General features: G+C 41.8%; 2 protein-coding genes across 7 annotated transcripts in view; both read right to left on the bottom strand.

Moving 5' to 3' along the window:
• Window positions 1–3,485: 3,485 nt before the first annotated feature.
• Window positions 3,486–15,988, bottom strand: MSMO1 (methylsterol monooxygenase 1). Its single transcript, XM_035111660.2, has 6 exons — window positions 15,840–15,988; window positions 11,302–11,600; window positions 9,341–9,489; window positions 8,228–8,354; window positions 7,143–7,297; window positions 3,486–4,110 (listed from the first exon to the last, which is right to left on the bottom strand). The coding sequence occupies exons 2-6, from the start codon at window positions 11,554–11,556 to the stop codon at window positions 3,903–3,905; spliced, it is 894 nt and encodes a 297-aa protein (XP_034967551.2). The 5' UTR covers window positions 11,557–11,600; window positions 15,840–15,988; the 3' UTR covers window positions 3,486–3,902.
• Window positions 15,989–16,874: 886 nt separating this feature from the next.
• KLHL2 (kelch like family member 2) overlaps window positions 16,875–27,867 on the bottom strand; it is a 41,203-nt gene continuing 30,210 nt past the window's right edge. For 3 of the 6 annotated variants that reach the window (XM_035111652.2, XM_060278685.1, XM_035111655.2), the window contains 7 exons: window positions 27,332–27,449; window positions 26,974–27,186; window positions 26,536–26,637; window positions 25,157–25,285; window positions 22,883–23,023; window positions 22,332–22,475; window positions 16,877–20,020 (listed from right to left, as the gene is read on the bottom strand). In XM_035111652.2, the coding sequence (XP_034967543.2) occupies window positions 19,992–20,020; window positions 22,332–22,475; window positions 22,883–23,023; window positions 25,157–25,285; window positions 26,536–26,637; window positions 26,974–27,186; window positions 27,332–27,449 (876 nt within the window). In that variant the 3' untranslated portion in view covers window positions 16,877–19,991. Of the gene's footprint in view, window positions 20,021–22,331; window positions 22,476–22,882; window positions 23,024–25,156; window positions 25,286–26,535; window positions 26,638–26,973; window positions 27,187–27,331; window positions 27,450–27,867 lie in introns of all 6 variants that reach the window. The other 3 variants (XM_035111653.2, XM_035111654.2, XM_035111659.2) reach the window with 3 other exon arrangements.

The following is a 27,867-nucleotide window of genomic DNA, read 5'->3' as shown; positions in this document are numbered from 1 at the left end:
ATTTGGTCTAATCTAATTAGCAGTGTCCAAATATCTTCAGAACATCTTCAGGACTAGCTAAAGAGGATCCAGTGATATTAACCGCTGTAGTCTACCTCCCTAAGTAGTAACACTCCTTTTAATCAGTTTTATTTTAAACAACTGTTAAAATTTATACTTCTTGCCTATTTTTAGATTATTATTGTTTTTATGTACTGCATATTTATGTGTGTGCTGGTCAAGAACCGTAATAATAAATTTGAATTTGAATTTGAATTCATGTGTGAATTGAAGCCCCAGCAGCAGTACGGGTTAATAATAATAATAATAATAATAATAATAATAATAATAATAATAATAATGTGCTTTTTTCTAGAAAAATAGGTGCGAGTACTCACCATGAAGTTACAGTAAGTGCCACACATTTTAACAAAAAAAAGAGAGAGAGATACTGGTACTGAAAGTACTCCCTGGAAAAAAGCACTGATTAATAATAATTTTATTATTTATACCCCCCCCCCACCTGGCTAGGTTTCCCCAGGCGGTTTATCCCACATTGCTTCCTCATGTCACCAGGGCTTTCACGAGCCCCATGGGTATGCCATGGAGAGGATTGGCAGAACCCAAAGAGGTAGGGGAATTGATCAGGCAGTCAGAGCTGGGTGACCCAGGGAAGTGCAGGATGGAGGCAAAATCAAGAAAGGTCAGAGCCAGGTTGTGATAAAAAAAGTCAGGAGCTGGATCCTGGAGAAGGTTCAAGCAGGCTGTCAGAGAGGTGTCCCACCTTGTGACGTCAGACACCTCTAGTCAGGCATCTCCTAAAAGGCTGCTGTCTTCACTCCCAGCCCCTCCCTTCAGGAAGGAGCCTCCCTCCAGCAGAGGCACCTGAAAGGAAGTTGGAGACCTGAGGCAACGCCTCTGCCCTCAAGGACATGGAGATTCCAGCACTGAGATAAATGAACCTCACAGACCAAGCCCACTGTAGTAGTGCCCCGTTTGCTTGCCCAGAGCAGAAATGCCTGTTATTCACCACACTGAGATTTGTGCCTGCACCACTCTTCAAAAGGAAGAGGTAATGGCTGGGAAGCTTGTTGGATCGATGTCTCTGCTTGCACTTAACCTTACAACTCACCCTCAGGGCGTTTAACCTTTGCCGTGTCTATGTATCAGTTATATTTGTGCATTTGGCAGAAAGATAAGCAAGAACATTTGTGGCACAAGAGGTTACAGGATTTCAGCAGGAAGTTATGGGCTATGCACTGATTGGAAATGAAACGGTGTGACTGCTCCCAAAACGTATGCAGGCACAAACACTACTGAAAACAGATTTGTGTGTGAGTGGCCAGACTGCATTACGAGCACAAATCATCAAATAATTTATTTTGAAGGGATGTAGTTCTCCCTACAATAGAAGAATTAGGCAGTTTGTATGAATGTGAAAGACCTCACTAAGGTGCTTGATCGATTGAACAATACTGCAGAGGGGAAAACACTGAAAATCTGAAAAAAAAACTAGAACACACATAATGATGCCAAGAAGTATTATGCACCATCTTCTGGTCAGAGTGAATAACAGATCAATGCTCCGAGAAAATCCCCAAACCAAGCACAGAGAAGAAAAAACACAGAACATGCAAATGTAAATTTGTTATTTGTTCAAATACACGTCTAGTATTGAGACTTGTTTGAAAACTGAGAAAAATAAGACAGGGGAGATACAGTAAACATATGAAGTTTAGAACACAAATGTTCACGAGAAAGACTTCATAGGTTTAAAGGAATTTGGGCAATAAATTAAGTGTTAGGAGTCATTTCCAAACCTGGAGGTTGTATGGTAAGGCAAATTGATTTTGATTACAAATAACGAATATAATGGAGAACAATAACTGGAAACAGATCTATTAATTTTATTAACACAAAAAAGTACAAGAGCAGCGGAGAATATAGGATTGTTTCTGAAATACTGTCATGCAAACTTTTTTTTTGGTTACAGGTAGGTAGCAGTGTTGGTCTGCCATAGTCGAAACAAAATAAAATAAATTCCTTCCAGTAGCACCTTAGAGACCAACTAAGATTGTCATTGGTATGAGCTTTCGTGTGCATGCACACTTGTTTCAGTGTATCTGAAGAAGTGTGCATGCACACAAAAGCTCATACCAATGAACCAATGACAAACTTAGTTGGTCTCTAAAGTGTTCTCTCTAACCATAAAGTGCTCTAAAGGAATTTTTTTAATTATTTTTTTTGAAGGGGGAGAATAAAATTCTAGAAACAGCAGTGGGAAGCAAAGATGTTTGAATGTCTGCATAGTTTCTTTACCTCTCTTCTGCATACAAACCTGAGATGTGGTCAAGCAAAAGCTGCATTTGCTCATCAACCACCTTCAAGGAAGCACATACTCATGGGTGGGCGGAGAAATGGGTGTCTTACCTCTGTACAGCTGGATACTACCCGCACCAAATTCAGAAGCTTATACACGGCTCCCACTCCAGCCTCCATTCAGACAAGCAAAAAACATTATGACAGTTCAAGGACACATTCCAGGCAGGCAAAAGCCCTTTAAGAAGGTGCAGATCAGGGTATGTTAATGGCCCTAAATGGCCTCGGTCCAGTATACCTGAAGGAGCGTCTCCACCTCCATCATTCTGCCCGGACACTGAGGTCCAGCACCGAGGGCCTTCTGGCGGTTCCCTCGTTGCGAGAAGCCAAGTTGCAGGGAACTAGGCAGAGGGCCTTCTCGGTGGTGGCGCCTGCCCTGTGGAACGCCCTCCCAACAGATGTCAAAGAGGAAAACAACTACCAGACTTTTAGAAGACATCTGAAGGCAGCCCTGTTCAGGGAGGCTTTTAATGTTTAATAGATTATTGTGTTTTATTTTTCTGTTGGAAGCCGCCCAGAGTGGCTGGGGAAACCCAGCCAGATGGGTGGGGTATAAATAAATTATTATTATTATTATTATTATTATTATTATTATTTTTATGTGAGGGGTATGGCCAGGGGAGTGGGGAGAGCCCAGAGGGCCAAATGAAGAGGTCTGCAGAGGTACATTTGATCCCCAGGCCTAAGGTTCCTCATCCCTGATGTATATTCTCAAGCACTGTCAGCACCCTCATTTTCTGAATGTTATAAAGGAACAGGAAAATATAGCTCTAATTCCAATATATATATATATATATATTTATTTGTTGCATGGTAAACATGAAAATGTCAGACTACCTTTACAATTTTTTTTGCCAACAACAAGTGCAAAATATAGCTATCATTCAGTAGTTTGCAAATATTTATTTATGAACATTAACTACATTGACACAGTTAGTTTGGTAAAAGAGAATAAAAATGCTCATCCCAACAGATTAAGAAGAAGGAGAAAAAAAGTTTCCTCTCTCAAATCTAATTTTTTTTCTAACACCAGACTAAGAAAGGTTTTTTTAAAGGAAACAACTATTAACATGTGCAAATACTCTTCTTCCGGTATTTTTGCTCCCAAGGAAGTTCTACTCAGCAGCTCATTAAACCAGTTTTTATGGGTATGCTTCAGAAGAAACGTAACTTCATATATCCAAATGCGTTACAAACAGTTTTATCCAACTCTAATGGAAACCTTATTCTTTTACAAACTTTGAATTCTAAATGGATACATTGTTCTTTACAAACATTCAAATTTGTGGCCTTCATCTTTAACCTTTACTTAAATATATATGCTTCACTTACGTATAAAATAGAAAATGCATTCATTTTAGGAAGATATGGTCATTTCCCCTAGCACACAGCTAGGGCTCAGCAGGCTTGTTCTTAGGCTCCAGTTAAAAGCATCACATAGTTTTGAATTTGCAGCGGGTGTTAAATCTTCCAGGCTTAACCAAAAGTTCATGGTAGTTATGTGCATTTGTCAGGTGCTCCCCCTTATATTTCTGCTGGGAAATTTATTTGGTCTTCTTTTCCACCATGCACCCTTGTTTCTCCAATTTCTCTTTGTAAGAATTGTACTGCCAGTCTGTACCAAACAGTTTATCCCACCACGTGAAGGTTGAAGCATAGTTGCCAATGAAGTTCATATGGTGGAAGTCATGGAAACGAGCCCCAGCATAGAAAGGCACCAAATGCAATGGATTCAGAGGAATGTCGTAGCCGCTAAGGAGAGAGAGAGAGAGAGATTTACAATACAGATACAGAAGACAATGCTCGCATTTCCATTCAAGTGAAGCATTGCTAAAATCAGAAGTAAGTCCCACTGAGTTTAATGGGGCTTACTCTCTTGTAAGTGGGTATAGGACTACAACCATAGACATTTACCAGTTTCCATATTAACTTGGTTGTAAAAGTTCATGGACTATTCAACTGGACAACATACTTCTGAAGCTGTAGAAGTAACGTCCGTCATGTGGTATTTAAAATATGTTTCTTACTTCTTTACTGATGATACATGCTATACAGTATACAGTGGTGCCTCGCTTAATGAATGCCCTGCTTAACGAAATTTCCGCTTAACGAAAGGTTTTTTCTAGCGGAGGTTGCCTCGCTAGATGAATTCTTTTTACAAAAAATTTGTCTAGCGAATCGCGGTTTCCCATAGGAATGCATTGAAATTCAATTAATGCGTTCCTATGGGCAATTTTTTTAAAAAAAAATTCAATGCATTCCTATGGGATTCGCTAGGCAAATTTTTCGTTATAAGAAAAGACCCGTGGAACGAATTAAATTCGTCTAGCGAGGCACCACTGTATACAGTCCCTGCAAGGAGGTCATGTAAATATCTCAGCATAAAGTGTCTACAACACTATGCCAAACACGGGTTAGATCACGGGTGTCAAACACAAGGCCCGGGGGCCAAATCCGGCCCGCCAGACCTCGTCATGTGGCCCGCCGAGCGCCCCAGCCAGTGGGCCCCAGCAGCGCGGGACCTTGCTGCTGAAGCGCTGCGCCGACAAAGCGCCGACAAACAGCTGGGGCCTGGAGGGGGGGTAGAAAGGCGGCCGGAGCAGCGCTGCGTGGAGCGCCCTGAGCCACAGCAGGAGAAGGAGGAGACAGCTTGCCGGGTCAGTGCCTAGCAGCGCCGCACGGAGAGTCCCAAGCCTCTGGGACGCAGCAGTGCTCTGTAGCACTTTGAATCCTCCTCCTCTTGCCACGGCTCGGTGCCTGGAAACGGCTGCTGCTGCTGAAGCACAGACAAAGCACCCAGCAGCGCCGCGTGGAGGAGGATTCAAAGTGCTACAGGGCACTGCTGCGTCCCAGAGGCTCGGGACTCTCCGTACGGCGCTGCCGGGCACTGACCCGGCAAGCCGCCTCCTCCTCCTCCTCCTCTTGCCTCACCTCCTCCTCCTCCTGCCGCGGCTCAGCCTCATGAACATGAGCTCAGCAGCGGCTCAGCCTCATGAACGTGCAACTCTGAGGCTTTACGCACGTCTCCTAAAATGGACACCCGCTGCCTCACACTGCACGGGAAATGCTTTTTGCCCCTGGGTCCCTTCGCACTCTTTTCTGGCGCTGAATCAAGGCGGCGACCCCCCCTTCCCTTTCTTTCTTCCTCTCTCTCGTTCTTATTCTTTCTTTCCCTCTCCTTCCTTCCTTCTTTATCTGTCTTCTCTCCCTCTTTCTTTTTCTTTCCTTCTTTATTCCCTTCCTTCTTTCCTACTCTTCTTTCTCTCCCCTCTTTCCTTCCTCTCCCTCCTGCTCCCTCTTTCCTTCCTTCCTTCCTTCCTTCCTTCCTTCCTTCCTTCCTTCCCATCTTTCTTCCTCTCCCTCATTCTTATTCTTTCTTTCCCTCTCTACTTCCTTCCTTCCTTCTTTCTCCCTTTCCGCCTTCTCTCCCTCTTTCTTTTTCTTTCCTTCTTTATTCCCTTCCTTCTTTCCTACTCTTCTTTCTCTCCCCTCTTTCCTTCCTTCCTCTCTCCCTCCCACTCCCTCTTTCCTTCCTTCCTTCCTTCCTCCCTCCCTCCCCTCCCTCTCCTCAGAAACATAGGATGCTGCTTTATACTTCTGGCCCTTAAACCCTGGAACCAGGAGAGCAGTTCCAGTGAGTCAACCTCAGCCAGTCCCTTTGGTGAAGGGTGGTGGCTCACTGGCAGAACATCTGTCCTGCATGCAGAAGGACCCCAGCATCTCCAGGTACCAGTAGCTCTGCAAAGCTCCTGCATGAAACCCTAGCGAGCCTCCACCACCCAGTGCAGTTACCAAAAATCATTTTTCAATAAATTGTACAATAATTGTACATTTGAATATCTACTTGCCATTATTCTGACTATGTTTCTGCTTTCAGAGCTAGTTATTACTTACATTATTACAAAAAAACAGTAATAATTGAATGCAGTGACAATAATTTATGATAATAAAGAGTGGACACATAGTCCTACAGATACAACTGGCCCTTTGAGGGTGACCAAACTGCTGGTGCGGCCCCCGATGAATTTGAGTTTGACACCCCTGGGTTAGATGTTCTCTCTAACCATAATTTGTTTCACTTGTTCAGACATCACAAGGAATTTTAATTAGCTTAACATTAAAAAAATTTCTATTTGTAAAATAAATAATAATAAATTTCTTTATCATTTAATCATTTATAGCCTGCCCATCTGGCTGGGTTGCCCCAGCCACTCTGTATCTATCTTTGACATGTGAAAATAGAGGGGAAGAGGGATCATGTGAGTCTAAGGCTCATTTAGGTAGCATAGTTTCCAGTTACATTTCATCATCTCTAGTTACATCTTAATCATACTTAATAGAGCAGCTTTTATGTGGAACTTAAGGTGACCCTCCATGCTCAAAGAATATCAAATTAATTTGTAACCTTGTCACTGGGAATCTGAAGACTAACTCATCTAAAGAATCATGTGCAGTAGAATCTTGTGTATGTTTATGCAAGCTCTACGAAAGTCACTGAAACTTACTCTAAGGTAGGTATGCACAGGATTTCAGTCATAAATTCATGCACTTAGAATAAGGACATTTAGAGGAAATCATGAATAGTTAATTTTTAATAGATTTTTTTATATAAAAAAATTCACTTGTCTAGATTTTACTTGGTGACTTTGGGTGGTATTCAACAAAGTGTTACATAGAGTACACCTAGATGACTAATTTAGGTCTATTACTATGTCTACCCCAAGTAACACCACCCTCTATATTTCTGATGAATATGACCAGACTGAACAGTGAAAGTAGATTACCTGTGGACGTCAATGGTCTCCAGCAAGCGACATACCACCCATGCCCACAGAAGAATCACGTGATTGCAAAACACCATTATTCCAATGAAAAACCCAGTTCCAAGGATAAGGGTTTCTAGAGGGTGTGCATATTCAGCTTGCATTCCAAATGGAGCCTATAAAAGGAAGGGGGGAAAGAATGTTCTTTTGTATGCCAAGACATAAATATATGGCTAATCTGAAATGTATGTTTCCTGCATAGCCAGGTTGTTCTAGCAGAATTCTTCCCCTCTCGCACTCAGATCCTGGTTTTACTGTTACATACAAGTAACAGAGGAATGAGTGAACTGAGTTAAGCTCCACTCCAACTCTTTATTACTACAAATTCAAGACTGCCCCTGAAACACTATAATTTCTCATATGTAGCTTATATGATAACTTTACGGTGATGCTTTCCTCACCTTCAGATCCCCCTGAAGAGGTTTTTCTGAGTCTCTAGTCTATGCTCCCTACTGTTATTTCAGTAATAGAAGCTAGCTATTCAAAAAAGCAATTGGAGGGTGGTTGTTAGGGAAACCATCCAATGTAGGTTGAAACCTTACAGGTGGGCTTTAGCTCAGTAGTACAATACACTGATGCAGAAGGAACAAAGTTCAGTCACTGGTCTCTCTGTTTAATAGGACCCCGGGCAAGTCAGGAGACTCTGAAGAATTGCTGCTGCTCAGACTTTACTACACATATACTAGGTCAGAGTGGGTTATGTTCCTAACCTATCTAACCATTATCAGAATAACAGACAGAGATCATTTGTAGGAAAACCAGCTGAAGGGTTTTTTGTCTTTTGTAGCCAGCCATTGGTGGGCAAGAAGTTAGACATATTCAGAGCACAGCATTTAAAACGGCAAACTATTTTGAGCGATCACTTTCAAAGTCTGTCTAACTATAGCAATACTAAACTCTTGATGAAAACAGTTTGCTAAGCGTGCTGTTTTCTCTTCTCCCTTTTTACAAAAAGAATAGCTAATGCATGCCTAGTGCTTTTATATGCTCACGGCATTACAACATTAACTATGTAACATTCACCAAGAATTTAAGGCAGTACATACCACAAACTCATGATGCACTTTGTGGATGTATTTGTATATTCTCTTGTGATGCAGCAGCCTATGCAGAAAATAATGCCAGGCATCCTCAATCACAGCACATCCAAAACATTGAGAAAGTAGCGCATACCTTTGGGGGGGCGGCAGGGAAAGAGAATCATTTGTTAGGACAGGTACAATAGATTAGGACACCCTGTCTCCCAACCTAATTTTTGCTTTTGCAGTTCTATATCTGACTATAAAACCAGTTTTGCTGTTGGAGAAACATATTATCCAATAGCTTGCAAGGGCAGCAATCTACAAAGAATTGGCAAAAGTATATTTTACCATACACAGAACCTTCGTACACAACATCTTTATTATTCAAGCTTTTCTTATGCACACCCCACTCTGCAATATAGGGAGGATAAGAGTGGCTTAAGAGACTACATTGTACACAAACACCGCTGTTGTGTATAATGCAATACACAAGGTTGTGTTGTGTGTCAAGCACCATTAATCTTATAATATATAAATTGTTATAGCTGTGACCTACTTTGTATTGAGCATAAGATTAATGATAATAATGTTCAATACAAAGTAGGTCACAGCTATAGCAATTTTTAAAGACCCATAAAGAAGGCATGCAAGTAGAAACCAAGCTACCATGTACAATAGATAAGTTGGCTGTGTTGCAGTCTGTGATATGGGGATAAAAATATAGCCTACGTTGTAACATATGGGAAGATTCATAGTTGCTGGTGAGATATTTTGCTACTTCCCCCCCCCTAAGGAATTTGTGAGAAATGTTTCAAATACAATATAGATGGGGGAAAGGGGTACCGTATAGTGTATTCTGTTTACTAATGAATGAAATAATGCAAGTTGGAATTGTCAACTCTCGTGACATTGCTGGAAGCACATCAATTGTAATTTGTAATGATAAGAATGCTTTATAGGGAAAGTTCAGCTTGAAAATGACTGAATACTAGAAACTTATTATTTTTCTGTGCAGAACTTTCAGCAATCTTCCATATGCTGAAATGTAGTGCTTGATCATAACAGGATTTGAGAAACACTTCATTTACTGAAGTACTTAACTGCACAGAGCTGTTTAAGTGAACTCCATCTACTTACCATCTTGGCATGCTTTCCCAGTCATAAGGAATATTAAAATATTCTGTGAAGTAATAGGTACCAAGTATCAGAGGAAACTGAATACAAAAGTGATTGAACATAAGTGTCTTGAAACACTTCCATTGCCTTTCCCAGGTTTCTGGCTTATCCTGTAAACAAGAAATAAAAGTATTTTATAAATAGAAGTAGAATATTCCAATGATATTACTGAAGATGTGATATGTGGGAAGAAGTACTAAATTAATAGTACGTCATATTATAGTAGAAGAATACCTAAATTAAAGGTAATGGAATATCAGCTTTGTCTTATCTGACACAGTTTCAACTGATATTGCCCCAAAATGCAGCAACGCTGCTGCCTGGGATTATCAATGTTTCCATTAATATCAGATATACATTTCAATGTTGATTCCCTGTCAATTATCATCCTACTCCAGGTGTACTTGGGGTAAGGTGAGAGATAAATATTAAAGTAGTGTCAGAATGCTTAGATTTTTGTCTTTCAGCCCGGGAACAGTACTGCCATTTGGTCTGAATTTATTGTTAATGACTCAACATTACAAATGCTATTTTCAGGTCAAAAGGAAGCAGTTATGGGATGCATAGATCACAGCATCTATGGCATCAGAGCAGGGATGAGTAACCTGTGACCTTCCAAAGGTTGTTGAACTCCAAATTCTGTCAGCCCCATAGTCAGGAATGAGCGGAGCTCATATATCTGGAGGGCCACAGGTTTCCCCACCCCTGAATTAGTTTGGAGCCTGTACATTGTTTCAATAAGGCTGCAGGAAATCAGCACAGTAAAGTAATCATGGTTTTATAACAGACTTCTGGGCCCCCGATCTCATTAGGAAGCAGGATACTATGTTCTATCTACCTTTTTTTAGTAGAAACTGGATTGAGAAGGCACCAGAATTCTATACAGTACAAACTTCACTGACTTAGTATTCAATATTGCAATACACCAAGCTTTATACCATTCAGGTATCAGGGTCTACTTCACTAAAGTGAATTTCACAGACACGGTTACTATTAAAAACAACAAGAGTGCTCAGGGCTGATGCCATATACAGGGGCCATGTTCTAGCTTAGTGACAGATGGCCTGAAGCTTTGCAGACTGCTCCAACTCCCATCAGCCCCTGCCAGCATTGCCAATGGTCAGAGATGACAGGACAATTTGGAGGACCACTGGTTCCCACCTGTGTTCTAGCCACTCTACAGCTTCTGTGGGGAAATTAGCAACCGTACAAGGTTATCTCCTTTCTTCATTTACTAGCTGAACAATGCAATCCTATCCATTGCTTAAGATAGAATCCTACACCAACTTACCTGTGAGTAAGCCACAGTGAGAATTACATCTGAGCAACTGTCACTGTGGCTTACTCACAGGTAAGTCTGTGTAGGGTTCCAGCTTAAATACATTTTTAACATTACCTCTTGTCCTTTGGGGTAGTGTGCAGGATAACAGCAAACATCTAGCAAATAATACTGTTGGCAAACTTGTTCAGACGTTCCACTTTCTACAATAACATATCAAAACATATACAAACACCCTTTCTATATGAAAGCTTGAAAGTTTGAGGCCAGACTGGCAAGGTCCTTTGCCTCGTGCTTCTCAACAGCACCACCAAGAATTCAGATTGGAAGTCAGCAATACGTACTCACAGATAGCTAAACTAAATATTTATATTAAAAATTATCCAAAATATGCACAATAATTATACAATCACATAAATAGGTGTAAATTGTTCCATGTTCGTTATAAAAGCAGAGTAGAGCATAAGATTGGTTTTCTTCTATCCTCTGAAAGAGGCTGCTCACAAAAATGTCACCAGTCACAAGCTGGCAGAATATGGGAAGTGAACTCATGATCTGGGGAGCTCCAAAATTATGCCACTTGTTGGAGCCATGTATGACACCAGAGCTGGAATTTTTCATATTAGACAACACTCCATCTTACCTGTTGTATTTTATACTTTTGCATGTAAGGTATAAACTGAAAGATAAATCCAGGCACACATATTAAAAAGTAGGAAAGTTCATGAATGAGAAGTGATCCCCAGGTTGCAATCTGGTATTTGGTGTAGTTATTCAGCATATATGTCCAAGCATTTTTAAATGGCTGTTGTAGCGGGTTCTCAGGCAAGAAAGAGTCTATATATTCTACAGCCAGGTAAGCAGAATTCAGTATGCCAACACTGTTGTTAGTTGCCATCGTTCAGTTCTGGAACATCACACCTGTAGCTTCTCTGCAGGATTCTAGGAACAGCAAATAGACATCATTGTAAAGACACCATAACCAAAATGATGTTAGCCAGCAACACAGTGTGTAGCTGTTGACTTGCATAAAAATAGTAGGGGACAAGATCTATCCCAGGGGTCAGCAACCTTTTTCAGCCGTGGGCCGGTCCACTGTCCCTCAGACCATGTGGTGAGCCGGACTATTTTTTTGGGGGGGGGGGAATGAACAAATTCCTATGCCCCACAAATAACCCAGAGATACATTTTAAACAAAAGCACACATTCTACTCATGTAAAAACACTAGGCAGGCCATACAAATAACCCAGAGATGCATTTTAAAGAAAAGGACACATTCTACTCATGTAAAAACACGCTGATCCCCGGACCGTCCATGGGCCGGATTTAGAAGGTGATTGGGCCGCATCCAGCCCATGGGCCTGAGGTTGCCTACCCCTGATCTATCCATTTCCATACTAGACAACTGAGTTAAACAGACGTCGTTGCTTGTACCTAATTCATACCTGCTTGCACTGTATACATTGACAGAATCTCCTCTCCCGCCTGACATGAAGGAAATGTGCTGCTGCTTAATTAGGATGCCTTGGCCATAAACTGATTGATCATACTGGATCATGTTACATAATAAAAAGTAAATTGAAAGCCCTGCATAAAACTACCAGAATTTACTGTACCTTGAAAGAGCATCCAAGGATTAACTATGAAAACATTACAGTGGTACCTTGTGTTACGTACAATCCCCCTTACAAATGCTGTGGATTATGCGCTCCGCTAACCCGGAAGTAGATGCCCCTTTTTGTGACCTTTGCCCGGGATGCAAGCGGAAGTCGCGCTCCGGCAGCACGGCAGGCGCCATTAAGGGAAAGCGCGCCTCATGTTACGAGCGGTTTCGGGTTACAAACGAACCTCTGGAACGGATTAAGTACGTAACACGAGGTACCACTGTATCATCTTTCCCTTCCTGACTTGAACAAAGGACAGGTGCCAATGTTTACGTAGCAATTTCAGTCCAAACCAATTCTTACCTATATGGCATTGCTATTGCATCAGATTGAACAAAGTTTCTATAAGTGTTCAATATAGGAGGTATAAAATCAAATTACATGCATTTTTGTCTATTGTTCTTTGACAGTAGCATCAGTAATAAAAGAAAATGGAATGAGTGTAGCCTACTTGTGGTGCAGGTTCTTGGCTCCACGTTTTGGCATCTCTACTTAAAAGGATCAGTTAGAGGCTCTGTGAAAGGCCTCTGACTCTTGAGAACAGCTGCCAGTCAGCAGACAATACTGGGCTAGATGTTCTCTCAGATAAGAGTGCAACAATTATGCACGGATTATTGCACACACTTAATTAATTTTGTGGGTCTGCTCCTTCCACCTGGCAATAGGGCCCTCTGGTTGCATTTTCCAATTTGAACCACTCATATTTTTTGTTATAATTTTATCTTATTTTACCTTCTCTTTTCCCCTTTGTTGTTTTCCATGAACTATAGATGTAATGAATAAGGATGCTTAAAACTCTCTTGTATGTATGTATGTATGTATGTATACGGTATTGTTTGGAAAATAAAATAAAATAGCACAACATGAACCAGCCTAGAATTTTAAGCTAACTACTCTGGGGAAGCTTTGCTCTTCTGGTCTGAAGAGCTGTGTACAAAGCCCTGATAAATAATTGGACCTCAGGGTATGGCAAGAGAATGAATCAACAGAGGGCACAGCCAAGTTTCACAGATTACTCTCCACCACACATTTCATACTCTAGTGGAATCAAGAGATAGAACCCAGGATGGGGTTATGCAGATAGAGGTGGGGTGGTAACTCTTAATAAGGAGGAATTAAATGCTGTGTTCTTCTAATTATTCAGTCAGAGCAAGAATTTAGGCTTGCCAGATGGAACAATCCTGACCCTCCACAGTAGACTGGGGGAGGCAGTGGGTACTATTGTACTAGCTACTTGCACTTGCTTCTGCTAGTGTGTCAGGTTACCTGAATATGCCCTTGAGTAATTAAGTCCCTCCCCATTTTCTCTAATCGGAACACAATTTTTAAATGAAGGAGTGACTGGGATAGTCAAGACTATCACTGTAAGAACTACCGTAAGTAAGTCAGAGGGATTGTCTTCAGATTCTGTTGGGAGTCTCAGCTCTGATCAGCTGTACCGAGCATGGCCAATGGTCAAAGATGACAGGAGTTGCAGTCCAGCAACATTTAGAAAACCAGAGGCTAGCCATCCCCAATATGTGTGAAAATCAACTAACATTAAGAGTGCCACACCAACAGAATCCCAATCCCAGCTCGGCAGTCAAACTGAGTGACTGCATGCTACGGTACCTGAGCAGAGGGATGAAATCCTTATAATGGCTACTCTGCCTTTCTGTACCTCAGGGCTTACTATGCGCTGGACTTGATACTCAGGTGAATCTATTTGGAGGAAGTTTATACCCTCTTTGTCCAGCCAGGTCTCAGATATACAGACTAGACTGGCATGTTACTAAAATCTGAAATGATTGAGGTTTATTATTTATTTATTGCACACTTTTTTTACACAAAAAGTAAACTCAAAGAGAATTGCAATGTATCAAATAACTTACGCAATCAATCTGCTATAATTATGCACATTTCAACATCCTAACAGAATCAGTAATCTATTCGTCTACTCATATTACAAGTTAAAGGGAGTGGTGCTATGGTCTAATCCACTGAGTCTCTTGGGCTTGCTGATCGGAACGTTGCTCTGTCCCAGCTTCTGCCAACCTAGCACTTCGAAAGCATGCCAGTGCAAGTATATAAATAGGTACTGCTGCAGCAGGAAGGTAAATGGCGTTTCTGTGCGCTCTGGTTTCCGTCACAGTGTTCCACTGCACCAGAAGCGGTTTAGTCATGCTGGCCACGTGACCCAGAAAGCTGTCTGTGGACAAATGCCGGTTCCCTCGGACTGAAAGCGAGATGAGCGCCGCAACCCCATAGTCGCCTTTGACTGGACTTAACTGTCCAGGGGTCCTTTACCTTTTTGTTATTACAAGTTAAAAGAGATAAGATAGCTCCACCTGCAAGTTCGCTTTCTAACAGCACAACTCAATAGGGAAAAGTAATGGGGAGGCATGAAAAGCAAGCACTGATGCAGCTATTCCTTTACTGGCAGACAGAAGGGGCCAGGCTGGCCTTCCTCTTGGTCTTCCTAGTTGCCCTGTGTACCCCTGCTGGTGGCAGAGGCCAGAGCATGCCACCCACTGGTTCCTGTACAACGCAGGACTATGACTGAAACCAGATACACCCTAGCTCTGTGAAGCAAGACTTAAGCATGCAAAATGATGAAACCTTATAGCACAATCTCAAGGATTTTTACTCCGCAGCACATTTATCAAATTAAACTGGGCTAATGCTGTAGGACTCAGTCAGTGTGATACAGTGGCTCGAGTGTCAGACTAGGCCATGGGAGTCCCGTGTTCAACTCTCTGCTCAGCCACAAAGTACATTTGATGTTCTCGGTCTAGTCTTTGTATTTTACTTATTATACCGTAAATTTTATACACTGCTTAATTGTAGGGGGGAGCCACAAAAGTGGTATCCCACTATCCACCCTAACCCACCTATCTCAAAGTTTGGTTAGGAACAAGTTGTAGGAGGAGAATGCCTTCAGCTCCTTGGAGAAGAGCCAGTAAATAATATTGTGGTTACATTCTTAAAACATGCTACCTCATCCGTCTTAAAAGTTGTCAAGTTACATAAAAACTAGACAGTCCATCCCTCAGGCCTAGCCAAGCTCATCAACCCCAACAAACAAATAATATAAACTTTAGAATTTCACGCCATGGTTTGCTTTCTTGTTATACCAGGCAAGCAGCACTAGGCGAATCAAAACAGCGATCCAAAACAGGCACCAGTAGAAAGATATGCCTTCTCCTATAACTCACCTGGGCCAAATAACAACAACGAATTTAAAATTAAAATAAAAAATGCATCTGGCGAACCCTGAACTTCGGCTTTTGTCTCTGAGAGAGAAGTCGGTGAGGGGGAGAGAAATAAAACGGAAAGCCGCAAAATAACAGGCTGAGCGGCCAAGAAATGAATATTTTGGTGCCCATAAACAAAATGTAAAGGGGCTGCGTTTGTCGCCTTTTTCGGGTGGGGGGAGTCTCCAAATGCAGCAAATGAAGAGAGCACCCCCTCCTTCCCTAAAACAACCCCCACCTCGCCCCCGAAGGCGCCTCCGCCGCCCGCTCTCCATCCTCTTACCTGTTCCGAAGGATGCAGCAGTTGTGTCTACCGACGTTCCGCGACAAGCGCCAGGCTCTCTCCGCGCCGGGTCCTCAAATACGCCTCCTCCATTGGCCGAGGAGGAAAAGCCCCCTCCCCCGCCGCGATTGGTTGTCGCGCGAGAGGTCGCGGCCGTCAGGCGTGCGCCGAGCTGGTCTCGGCAGGCTGCCATTGGGTGGCGGGATGGAGTGAGATCGTCAGATCTCGTCGGCCGGCCAATGGGACGAGGCGCCAGTTCACTGACGAAGAGAAGGGAGAGGAGCGAGATGGGTGGATTGAGGGGACGCGGGGCGGAAGGTAGCCATGGAAACCGCAGGGCGGCTGCACGTTCACCTGCTTCTCCTAATATCGAAGGGAGCGGTCGGTCGGAGGATCGCAGCCTCTGTTCATGGGGTTTACTTCCAAGGGCATAAGACGGCAGCTTTCCTATGCAGCTTCGCTCCCCTGCCTCGCACTCCAAAATAAACCCAGAAGTAATGTTTGGTATTGTTTTTAGTTCATACAACTCCCCCTCCTTTTGCTGGAGAAAAATTCAGATTATTTTTTTAATGGTCCATGCGGAATCGATTTCACGTTTCCCTTTTTTAAAACTGTCCATTTCATTGCTGAGACAAAATCAAAAAAAATTCCTTCCAGTAGCACCTTAGACACCAGCTAAGTTTGTCATTGGTATGAGCTTTCGTGTGCATGCACACTTCTTCAGATATCTGAAGAATGGTATCTGAAGAAGCGTGCGTGCACACGAAAGCTCATACGGCAGACCAACACAGCTACCGGTACCTACCTGTAACATTTCATTGCTGTAACCCAGCCCATAATCCTGAAGCCCATAGGTGGTTTGGTTCCTCTTGGCAATGCTGGATTTATGTACAAGCTAAAGAAGCTATAGCTTAGGGCCCCACTCTCTTAGGGCCCCCCCAAAAAATCAAAGGAGAAAAAATGTGTATGTACATTTCCAAAATATAAAAAACAAATAAAATAAAACCTTCATACAGCAACAGTGTTTCGTGTTGTGTAGGCTCCTATAATGTAAGTAATGGGCCCCACCTGCTAGCCTGCTCCCTAACATATCACATATCACATATAAAGGGCCCCATTACCTTAAGTACCTTAGGGCCTCATGAAACCTAAATCCGGCCCTGCCTCTTGGAGCTTGGTCCTAAGTAAGTGCTTCGGATTGCAGCCGTTCTTGTTCAACAGCAAACACAAGTTTGGTTACCTTATTCTCTGCTTCAGGCAAGGAATCTACTGCTAGCTTCCACATGCAATCAGTGAGGCCAGCAACTGTGGCATTTATATACAGTACAGTGGTACCTCGCTAGAAGAATTTAATTCGTTCCGACGGTCAATTCGTCCTATGAAAAATTCGTCTTGCGAGGCACCATTTCCCATAGGAATGCCTATGGGCTCCGGGGGACTGGCGGCAGTGGCGGCGCTTGCTCGCTTGGCTCGTGGAAGGCAGACAGGCAGGCAGCAACAGCCCCGGAGCCTTTTTTGTCTGGTAGTTTACCTGTTAATGTTAGATTGCCAGGGAGCCTGGCCATGCTAATTACTTAGTTCCTGAGCCAGGACACAGGCTTCCAGGCTTACCCTATTCACACCCCAAATGTGCCCTTAAGGCAGTATTTGTGAGCACAGAGACAATAGGGAGGTTTTTCATTTCCTCCTTCCTTGCAGAGAAACATTTGGTCAGTCTGAGGGTCAACATGGTTTCAGGACTGTCTTCCTGTACTGCAGGGGTTCCCCAAACTAAGGCCCGGGAAAACCTGTCCCAAGTGTATTGTCACTGAAGGGTTAACATCCTCACATCCTCCCTTATCTTCTATTGGACAAGGTAGTAAAACTGCCAGCACCACAGCATAGAATAATGCAGTTCAGTGATGTGGTAAACAGCTCAGAGGTATTTCACTTGGGAAACCAGTTTGACAGAGACAGAATGCTTCTTGATTTTAAAACAGACTCATTTGGAGTGCTCTTAAGGGACTAGCATTTTCTCTGACATCTAGTTTTCTCTGAAGGGTGGGCTTGCACGTAGATAAGGAGAAACATTCAAACATGAGCTTGTAAGTGGTACAGCCCAGAAACAGTTTACCTCCCTCTAAGAATCAGGCTAAAGAGGAGCCATTATTTCATATAACATATGCTTAAGTTACAGACTGCAATAACTAGTATATCAAGTAGTGAGCACTTTTCCTTTTAACACATTTCTCCCCCCAAAAAAATTTTTTGGTGTGGAATCTGGTTATCACTGGTCATTAGGCATGGTAGCAACCCAGAACCTTCATGTGCAGCTGTTTCACATGGCCAAGATTTCAGATGGTGTAGCTCTCATAGCAAGCTACACATACTGACATACGCATTTCTACGCAACTTAAAGGTCTAGGAGTCCTGTTATATTTTGCATTTCGTCTCCCTATTTATACCCTTTCCTGTTTGTGAGGTCCCCATATGCATGTGGCTGACTATTTTAGGAAAGAGTGCAGTAACGGCTAGACACCTTTGGGTCTGATCAAGTAATAAACATTGGAACGTACCAAAATCTACCATACTGCTTCAACGTTCTTCCCTACCATCTTATATAAAAAACATCTTAATCAAATACCAATTTTATTCCCCCCCCCAATATATCCACAACATTCCTAAACAGCTTGTTGTTTCACTCCCTGGCTGTTAGTTGGAAGTTCCTAATGTTCAAAGTAATTTTAATTTTTTAATCAACATTGCTCATTGTGAACATTAAGTACCATACTTAAGAATGGTCAGCATGTTTTGCTCCAACCAAACCATACTCAGTTCATCCAATCTGTCTTCCCAGACAGTTGTGAAACAAAAAATATATGTCTTGCTGAAGAGGAACGTATTTCATCACTTTTACTTACAGGTAGGTAGCTGTGTTGGTCTGTCGTAGTCGAAACAAAATTAAAAAATTCCTTCCCGTAGCACCTTAGAGACCAACTAAGTTTGTCATTGGTATGAGCTTTTATGTGCATGCACACTTGTTTCAGTGTATCTGAAGAAGTGTGCATGCACACGAAAGCTCATACCAATGACAAACTTAGTTGGTCTCTAAGGTGCTACGGGGAGGAATTTTTTTACATCACTTTTACATTAAATATAAGTCCCAAACTTTAGGAAAAACAAATATGCAAAGTTTTATTAAAAGAAACAAAGTCAAAATGACAATAGTTTTGGTCATATTTAAAGCATCCAGGAATTGTTTGTTTACAAACATTTTCACATACAGGAAGTACATAATTAATAGCAGCTAGTTACACAGGAATAGTTTTAAATGCCATGCAAATAAAACAGAGCTCCATACATTCATTATAAACCTGCCATTATGCCCATGCCAAGTATTAACCCTTATGACACAGTTAAGAGAGATACATCAAAACATAACAAAAGAGATCTTGTAAAACAGAGATCACCAATACATTAGTTTAAAACATTTTGGCATTACACTTGTTTCATGAGCACTGTATTGTATGTTTTCTGTGGCATTTGTTAAAGCATTGGTAAATATCAAAATATACACCTCTGTTTTACAACATAGTACTGGCAAACTTCAAAGTTCCGTGCAGATTATAAATAGTATCATCAAGTTCCAAACAAGTATAAAGAAAGTCTACTTACACACACACTTAAATATGCACACAATTGTAATGTAACCAAAGATGATTTATAAAAGCATCCAGATTCTTGTGCCAGCTTGTAGTACTGAGCTGGGATTCAATATTCCTCCAAAAACCAGCAGTTAATGGATATATTTTTTTTCTTTGGAAAAAAGACACCAGGGCACACTATCTTTTACTTTTAAAAAAATCCATAGTCAACCATGAGACACATGATTGGTCCTTAAGGAATTTTGTCCAGAAACCCAGCAAATACAAATTGTAGTCAACACAGCCAGCTACATCTCAGTCAGATGCAGCTTTACATCAAATAATGCTACACATTGCTTCAAACTGGAATAATCTTCATTTTCATCCTTAATTGTCGCAGGCCACAGCTTCCAACATGCCTCAATGTGCTACAAGTAAAGAAGTGTCTTGATGCTCAATCACTTCGACATCACTTGTTAAAGCTTGCTTCTAGTGCATAATCAAGGTAGGGAGAAATCTTTGCACCAACTCACAATGGCTTGTCAATAATTGTAACACCTACAGAGAGAGAGAGAGAGAGAGAAAGCAGGACTTGAACTCTTATTCAGAGAAACATTCCTGTATGGTTGTTCTAAAACTAACTCACTTTTGTGTTCAAAGCACTTCATGTACATTATCTTGTTAAAACAGCCATGTAAAAATAAAGTGAATTATCCCATATACAGCAGGTGGAAAGCTGAGGCTGAAAGGGGAGTAAGTGGTCTAAGTCAACTGTGCAACTATGAACCAAAGTTTTAAAATGAGAGTAGCTGCCATCTTACACCAGCAAACTATGAGAAATCGCTGTTTTATACCAATTGGTCTCTTCTCCGCCCCCACCCACCCCCTTTCAAAAGTTGGACCAGACTATTGAAAAGTGATCATGAATTTAGCATACTTGTAGAAAAGGATAGCCCTAGCATCAGATAGAGAACCATGATAATAGTTGGCTAACAAAACTGTTTACTGACTATACTACAACATTTACATCACTAGTATATGTTGAAATAAGCTAGTCCAGGGATGGGGGACCACAAGAACACAGACCAGGTTTGGCTCACCAAACCTCCCCATTTGGCCCAGTGTGGCAGTTTCCCCCTATACCACACACACCTGCCCCATTCCTGACACCCACATCATACAGTGATTTCAGGTGTGGGGCAGGTAGAGATGTGACTGGATTCGGCGGCTAGAAAGCAGGATTGATCCAAGAGTGGAGTTATGGAGTTTTGCTTCACATACATACTTTCCTCTGAAACTAAAATATTTTCCTTGAAGGGGGCTTTATTTGCTGTGCTTTTTGCTGTAGTTGGTCTTGGGCTATGATTATCTTTTAGTTCTAGGCTGGATGTCTGCTTATTTGCTATCTGTACTTATTGTGCTTCGTTCACCAAATTAAGATGAGTACAATTTACATTAAAACCGTAAAAAAGGCATCAGAAAACCACCAACGGAAAAGTTACAAAAAAAACAGCAGCACAGAACAGCAGATCATAGGAAAGTAGAAGGGAAGACACCTACTCGGCGTGATTTTCTAGAAAAACAGGTGCCGGAACTCACCATGAACACCTCCCTCATTCTCTTAGAATGGCAATAACGCCCACCTGAGCGGTGCTGGAACTGAGTTCCGGGGAGTTCCAGCTGAAACAAAGCCCTGCATCTAGTCAACTAAAGGCCTGGGTGAAGAGGTGCGTGAACAAACTCAGAGGGGAAGTCATTCGACAACCTGGGAGCCACCACAGAGAAGGTCTCCTCGTCCCACCGCCCCTCAAACCATATTTTGGCAGCACTGCCAACATGACTCCCCACACTGATCACAACACTTAGGCAAGCTGATGTGGGAGGAAGTGCTCCTTCAGGTATTTGGAGCCCAGGTCATTTAAGCATTTAGCAAATGGGAAACCAGTGCAGATCTTTCAAAACTGGTATAAAACAAGTCAGGCCAGACACTCAACAGTAGCCTTGCTGCTGCATTCTGCATTAATTGCGTCATCTGAACAGTCTTCAAGGGCAGCCCCACAAAGAACATATCGCTAGTCTAATCTGGAAGTTATCAAAGCATACGTTACTATGGCCAAAGAATCCCCTTCCAAGTGGGACTGTAGCTGGAGAACCAGCTAGAACTGGAAATAGGTATTCCTAGCCATCGAAGCGAACTGTGTCTCAAGTGACAGTGATGGATCAAGGAGTCGCCCCCCCCCCCAAATGCACATTTTACTTCCCGGGGAATGCAACTCCTTCCAGAACTGGCCATCTCCCTATGTTCTACACTTGAGAACCTGCAGCACCTGAATTTTGCCTGGATTAAGTTTCAGTTTAGTAGTCCCCATCCAGACTACCATCATCTTCATGCAACCGACAAGCACCTGAACTGCTTATCCCGATTCAGAGGCAACAGAGAGATAGATCTGGTTGCCACCTAACTCCACATCGCCTTAATACATCTCCCAGTGGATTTCTATAGGTGTTCAAAAGCATCTATAACTAATCCTCTTTGTATGGATTTTGTTTCATTATTTCTGGTTTATTCACATTTGATCTGTGATGACATTGTCTTATATACTGTTTTTTATGGAAGCCGCACTCAGAAATCTTTGACTCTTTAAAAGGTGACATATACATATTTTAAATGAGCAGATATAAAGATGAGAGCTTGGTTTTCACCGCATACCGACGCTATCTGTGTTTAATTCCATTTATATCCCATCCATCCTCCAAGAGCTTCTAGACCCATTCACATAATACACGCTCACTGAGGGAACATAATGAAGTCCACCTGCCCCTTCACTAAAGGGAGAAGACTCCTCCTTTTGAACTTATTCATTATTACCTGCATAGCTTCTTCCTGTACTCATACATGACGATACCACCGTCCACTTATCTGTTGTAGGGTTATAATATTCCACTGTTGCCAAGTTACAGGAACCATCATCTCCTCCAACTACATATAAGAGCCCATTGACAGCACAAACCCCTAATAAAAAGCAGGAAAAAAGTGTGGTTTCTTAGCTCACCAGGCCACATTTGGTGCCAGGAGGTTATAAAAAAAGAAGCATTAAGGCCTTTCTAAGTGACAAGCTAAGTGCACAGTTATTTGTTATGATGGACAACCATGTATTTTCCCCAATGTAGCATTTGAGGCTGGTGATTTATCAAAATTCAAAACTGCCATAATTTTTGTCTGTTGTTATTTAATTCTATGAGGAAAGTGGCTGTGTTAGTGTCATATACTGAATTATGTTAGATTTCTCAGTACTCAAAGCAAGGTCTTCATTAGATAAGTAACCTTGGGGGCAGATGTGGGAACAATTAAAGCCCAAGTGAGTGTCCTTTCTATTCTCAATGCTATATAAATGGTTCTTTGAAGGCTGTAATATTTACCTGCATTTCTCCTACACATGTTCATATCTGCAACCTGTTTCCATGTATTGATGGTGGGATCATACACCTCAACACTTTTTCTGACTAAAGGACCATCATGACCACCTACTGCATACAATAAGTTGTTTAAGACACCAACACCTGCAAGGAGGAAAAAAAGAAAAATGAGTTAACGTTAAGGTGAGAAAAAGCATAAATCCCCACTTCTGGAGTGTTATCAAACTTCACAAAGTACCGGGGGTGGGGGTGGGGGTGGGGAATCAGAAAGTTTCAGATGCAATGAAAGTCACACAAATATTATATTACATTACACGTTCACAGACACCAATACGTTCACAGACACCAACACACACTTAGTATGTACCTAGAACTTGGGAGTTTTCAAAAATGTCTTCACATTGTCCCAGTAACTCTTACAGCCACCTTTAGGTCAGTGTGTTTATCCCAATATTGCATGGTTTGCCGGAGCTGTGTGTGGCTTTGTTGAAGGTTCTATTGAGTTCATCAGAGGGGCAAACTTTAAAACTAATGATTTACTGGCCCACAGCTGACTCTCTGACAGTGCAATCCTATGCCCAGTGCAATCCTATGCTGAGTTACACCCAGACAAGTGGTGCATAGGATTGCACCTTTAGCGAATATGCTATGCTACTTCTTGGTCTTGCAAACCTTGATGCAGCTCACAGGAAGGAAATACTGTGGGGTCCTGCAACAGATTCTATAAGGTAAAAAACATAACATGCAAGAATAAAAGGGCAGTGGGCGTAAGCACTATACTAGCAAACAAACTGCAGAGCTGAAGTGAGGCACATCCTTGCCTTCCTTCGCCACCAGTCAGGAAACCAATGGCCACTGGGAGAAGCGCTCTCTACCTCTTGGAAAGAGCATCATGGGAGAGCAATCTAGTCCCATCCATCTGCCAGAGGAGAAGCAGCTCCTCCAATCATTACTTTCTCCTTCTCATCCCATTCCCACCCCCCACCCCCCACCTTCAATTTGTATATCACTTAGTTGCAGCAATCTCTCAGTGGCATACAAGGAGACACAAAACAGTAAGACAGCAAGTTAAAACTATAAAACCAGAATTCAGCTTAAAAGTCTGTGGGGATAAAACAATGTCTTCAGTAGACACTGAAACCTTAACAGGGAAGGGTCCTGTCTGATCTGGAAGAGAGTTCAGTAAAACTGGACCCACCATACTGAATGCATGGCTCCTTGGTAATAAGAGTGCATTGCAATAAATGAGTTTTGAAGGTACCAGTACATGAATCTCAATACAAATTTAATCAATCAATCATCATCATCATCACCATAGTTGGAGTACCAACTGTAGCTGGCAAAAGACACTCCTAGCCACTGAGGCTATATCTGAGCTTCCAGCAACAAAGATGGATCTAGGAGCACCTCCAAGCTCTGAACCTATTCTTTCAGAGGGAATGCAACCCCACACAGAACTGGCCAATCTTCGGAAAATAGGAAAAACCAACCCATCTTCCAAGGGTTGAAGCTCAGCTTACTGGCCCTCATCTACTCCACCACAGTGCCCAATGGTGCAAATTGAACTGGATACCAAGTACTGCATGGGTGTAATTCAGGTGTATGCAAACAAAATTATGTTTTTGCAAGTCATGCTGAACCAGAAATTGCTTTTTAAAAGCCACTGGCATTTAAGAGTTTGCTGCTGGGAGCTTCCAACATAAATATTTAAATCGGGATTAAAAAAACAAAACAAAACAACCTAAGTCGGATTTTTCAGTGATTAGCTGTTAGATCATACTAAAAACTGCTTTGAAAAACAAACAAACAGGGGAGTTAAACCAGCAGTTTAAAAATTAGCTACAAAGAAAGATTACATTGAGAACACTTCCTGATCGCAACTCATAATGTCAGTTCATTCGGAAACTTCTGAATCTGACAGCAATTGAGCTTTGGAATGTGCACCTACCCCTCGCCCCACCTTGAGAATGGTAAAGCATGAATGGCGAGATGACCCTCTCCAATCCTGCAATTCAAGCTGAAATCTGATCAGAGACATCTCATAGTCCAATAAATGCAATTATTTCCTGGTTCAGGAATTATGTCCCTTATGCAGCAAGGAGTGTGGTGCAGGTGCAGGAACAAGTTCAAGGAACAATAAGACAGCTATTTGGATTCTGAAGAGATGTGTACCTGTCATGACTAGTTTTAAAAAAACAAACCCCAAAAAACTTTGGGATTCCTTGCATTTCCCCCCATTTGACACATAAGAGTTCTCATTTAACTTTGTTTACTCACCTGCTCCGCTACGTCTAGTGCCCATCTCTGCAACATAGCTCCATTCATTTGAACTGTAGTTATAACACTCCACTGTACTAAGGCACTGACGTGATGCACCATCATAGCCACCGACGGCATACAGCATACCTGGAAATAGGATTAACAAATTCTGCATATACACCTATGCCAGTAGGTGATATGTCAACCTTCCCGAACCTGGTGTTGCCCAAGCGTTTTGGACCACAATTCTTGTCATTCCTGACCACTGATCATGCTTGGTGATAGAAGTAGAGAGCCCAACAATATCTGGTGGGCATAAAGTTGGAGAAGGCTGCATTAGATTTGTATGATATGCATTTCATGGAGGATTAAACCTAGAAGCTTTCGTATGTTAAAAGGGGTGACTGATCTGAATGAGAAAGCAGATGCTTCCACATAAAATAGTTAAGGTTTGTGCTCTGTGTAAGGGACACATTGCAAAACCATTTAGTGTGGATGTTTGCATTTGATGGGCTTTTCTCAACATGGGTCAATTTTGAAGAGAACTTGTCAGGTTCCACTCAAGTCCTTTTTTGTGAGGTTTGATGGACTCACAAGTTGAGGAATGTTGAATGAAAGCAAGGCAGCCTTATCTGAGCTGTCTACAGATAGGTTGTGGTTCACAGTTTAAATCATTCATACATTTCAGAAGAAGCAAATACTTTAGATGTTTCTCTTTAAATATTCTTTTACCGTGTTTCTCATATTATAAGACACGTCTTATATTTATTTTTTCCTCAAAAAAACACACTATGGCTTATTTTCAAGGGATGTCTTATTTTTTTCCTCCTCCTGCTGCCGCGGCCGGCATTGCTGCTGCTCCTATCACTATGTCTTATTTTCGGGGTATGGCTTATATTCTTTGAATGCTTAAAAATCCTGCTATGGCTTATTTTATGGGGATGCCTTAAAATATGAGAAACAGGGTAGACATTTCTCTTTCAATCATATTCATTTAATTCAAGATTTTTATTTTTATTTTAAAACATGAGCAGTCATTTTTTTAAAAAAGGACTATTTGGTTTCCCAGCTGGCCAAAAAATCTGACTACTATAGCTGTTTCTTAATATAGCAGGCAGCACACTGGTACTTTCTCCTTGGCACAAGGGAAGCAAAAAAAATAAATTGAATAAAGATAAAAAATACTAAGGTGGTTAGGAAAAATTCACAGAGAACACAGCAGAGGGCACTCCTGGGTCTAATAAATACTTCATCTGAAGATGGAGTTAGACTGAAAACACTAGGCTGCTTTGCAAAGCGCTTGCTATGAATATATGGTGTATTTAGGAGTTAAGCTTGTGAACAGCTGTTAGTCACATGGACAATAGAACCAATTTAGTCTTAAGAGGAGACCTTACCTCCAACTACACCTACACCAACACTACTTCTCCTTGTGTTCATTGGAGTTACATGAAACCATTCATTAGTCTTCATATTATAGGCTTCTACTGACGATAGACCTGTAACAAAGTACAGAAAGCTATGAAGAATGAAGGTATTATTCATTCATTTCTCCATGAACTATTAACAGGAATTAAGAACTTATGAACTCTTTTCTATCATTAGCTACAGAGATAACCCTGAGTTTGAGATTGCTGGTCTCACTCAGATGAATTACTGTGTGTGTGTTTTCATTTTTATAAGCACAATTTTAATAGTGCAAAACAACTTGCTGGGGCTGATGGGAATTGTACTGCCAAGCATATGAATAGCGCCAAATTGGTGAGGTCTGATCTAGAAGACAGTAATCTCAAAGTAAGAATGCAAAGTACAATATGAATGGAATGCTCTATTACCTGTACTTCCATCAAATCCTCCCACAGCATACAGAAGTCCGTTTAATACAGCAGCCCCCAAAGTGCTTCTTCTGTCTTGCATGCTAGCAACACTTGTCCATTGGTCCTTCACGGGATCATATGAATCCACCGTACGAACCCGCAAGGAGCCATTGAAACCACCAACGGCAAAGACAAGACCGCTCATGTATACCACTCCTGAAAGAGAAGGCTCTACATTTCAGGCGTTGGTCTCTGCAGACCATGTATGCTCTTTTGTTTAAAGATTTCAAACATAAAAAACCATCCTTCTTAAAAGGAAGTTGTTGGCATGGAGTTACATAGCTAGGTAAGCAACACTATCAATTTAAGCAGCTACCTGCTCTGCATCTTCTGGACGGCAGCTCAGCAACTTGGTGCCACCGTTCTTCCTTAAAATCGTAACACTCCACGCTGCGGATAGCTTTGGGTGCTTGTCCTCCGACTACCACCATCAGCTTCAAAGGAAGAAACACCTAGTAAATAACCTAGTTCCTTATTCACATGAATGGAGAAAACAATGGAAAAAATGATCATTTCTTACAAGTTGCTATTCCCTGTCTCAGAGTAGTTTGTCATGGTCTTTGGCTAGAGCAATAAATTTAGGAACTATTCACTTGCGCATACCCATCATATATCAGAATAGCATCTTTTAACTTCCTGTATTCCCCTTTTCTTTTGGAGACTACTTCTGCCAAGGCGATTGTCAGGAGAAAGAGTTCCACCACCAAAGAATACAGGGATCAATTAGGAGGAAATATAGTCTTACTCCTACCATCTAACTTTGCCACCACCAGGGTTTTATTTTTTTTATTTTTGGGGGTGGGGGAGAGAAGAATCTTGCTACAAGCTATAATGCTGCTCCTTCTGTTAAGT

This window comes from Zootoca vivipara, chromosome 9, assembly GCF_963506605.1.
Source record: "Zootoca vivipara chromosome 9, rZooViv1.1, whole genome shotgun sequence".
Classification (NCBI taxonomy): domain Eukaryota; kingdom Metazoa; phylum Chordata; class Lepidosauria; order Squamata; family Lacertidae; genus Zootoca; species Zootoca vivipara.
The sequence above is the reverse complement of the archived record's forward strand: the minus strand, read 5'-3'. Positions and strand labels throughout refer to the sequence as shown.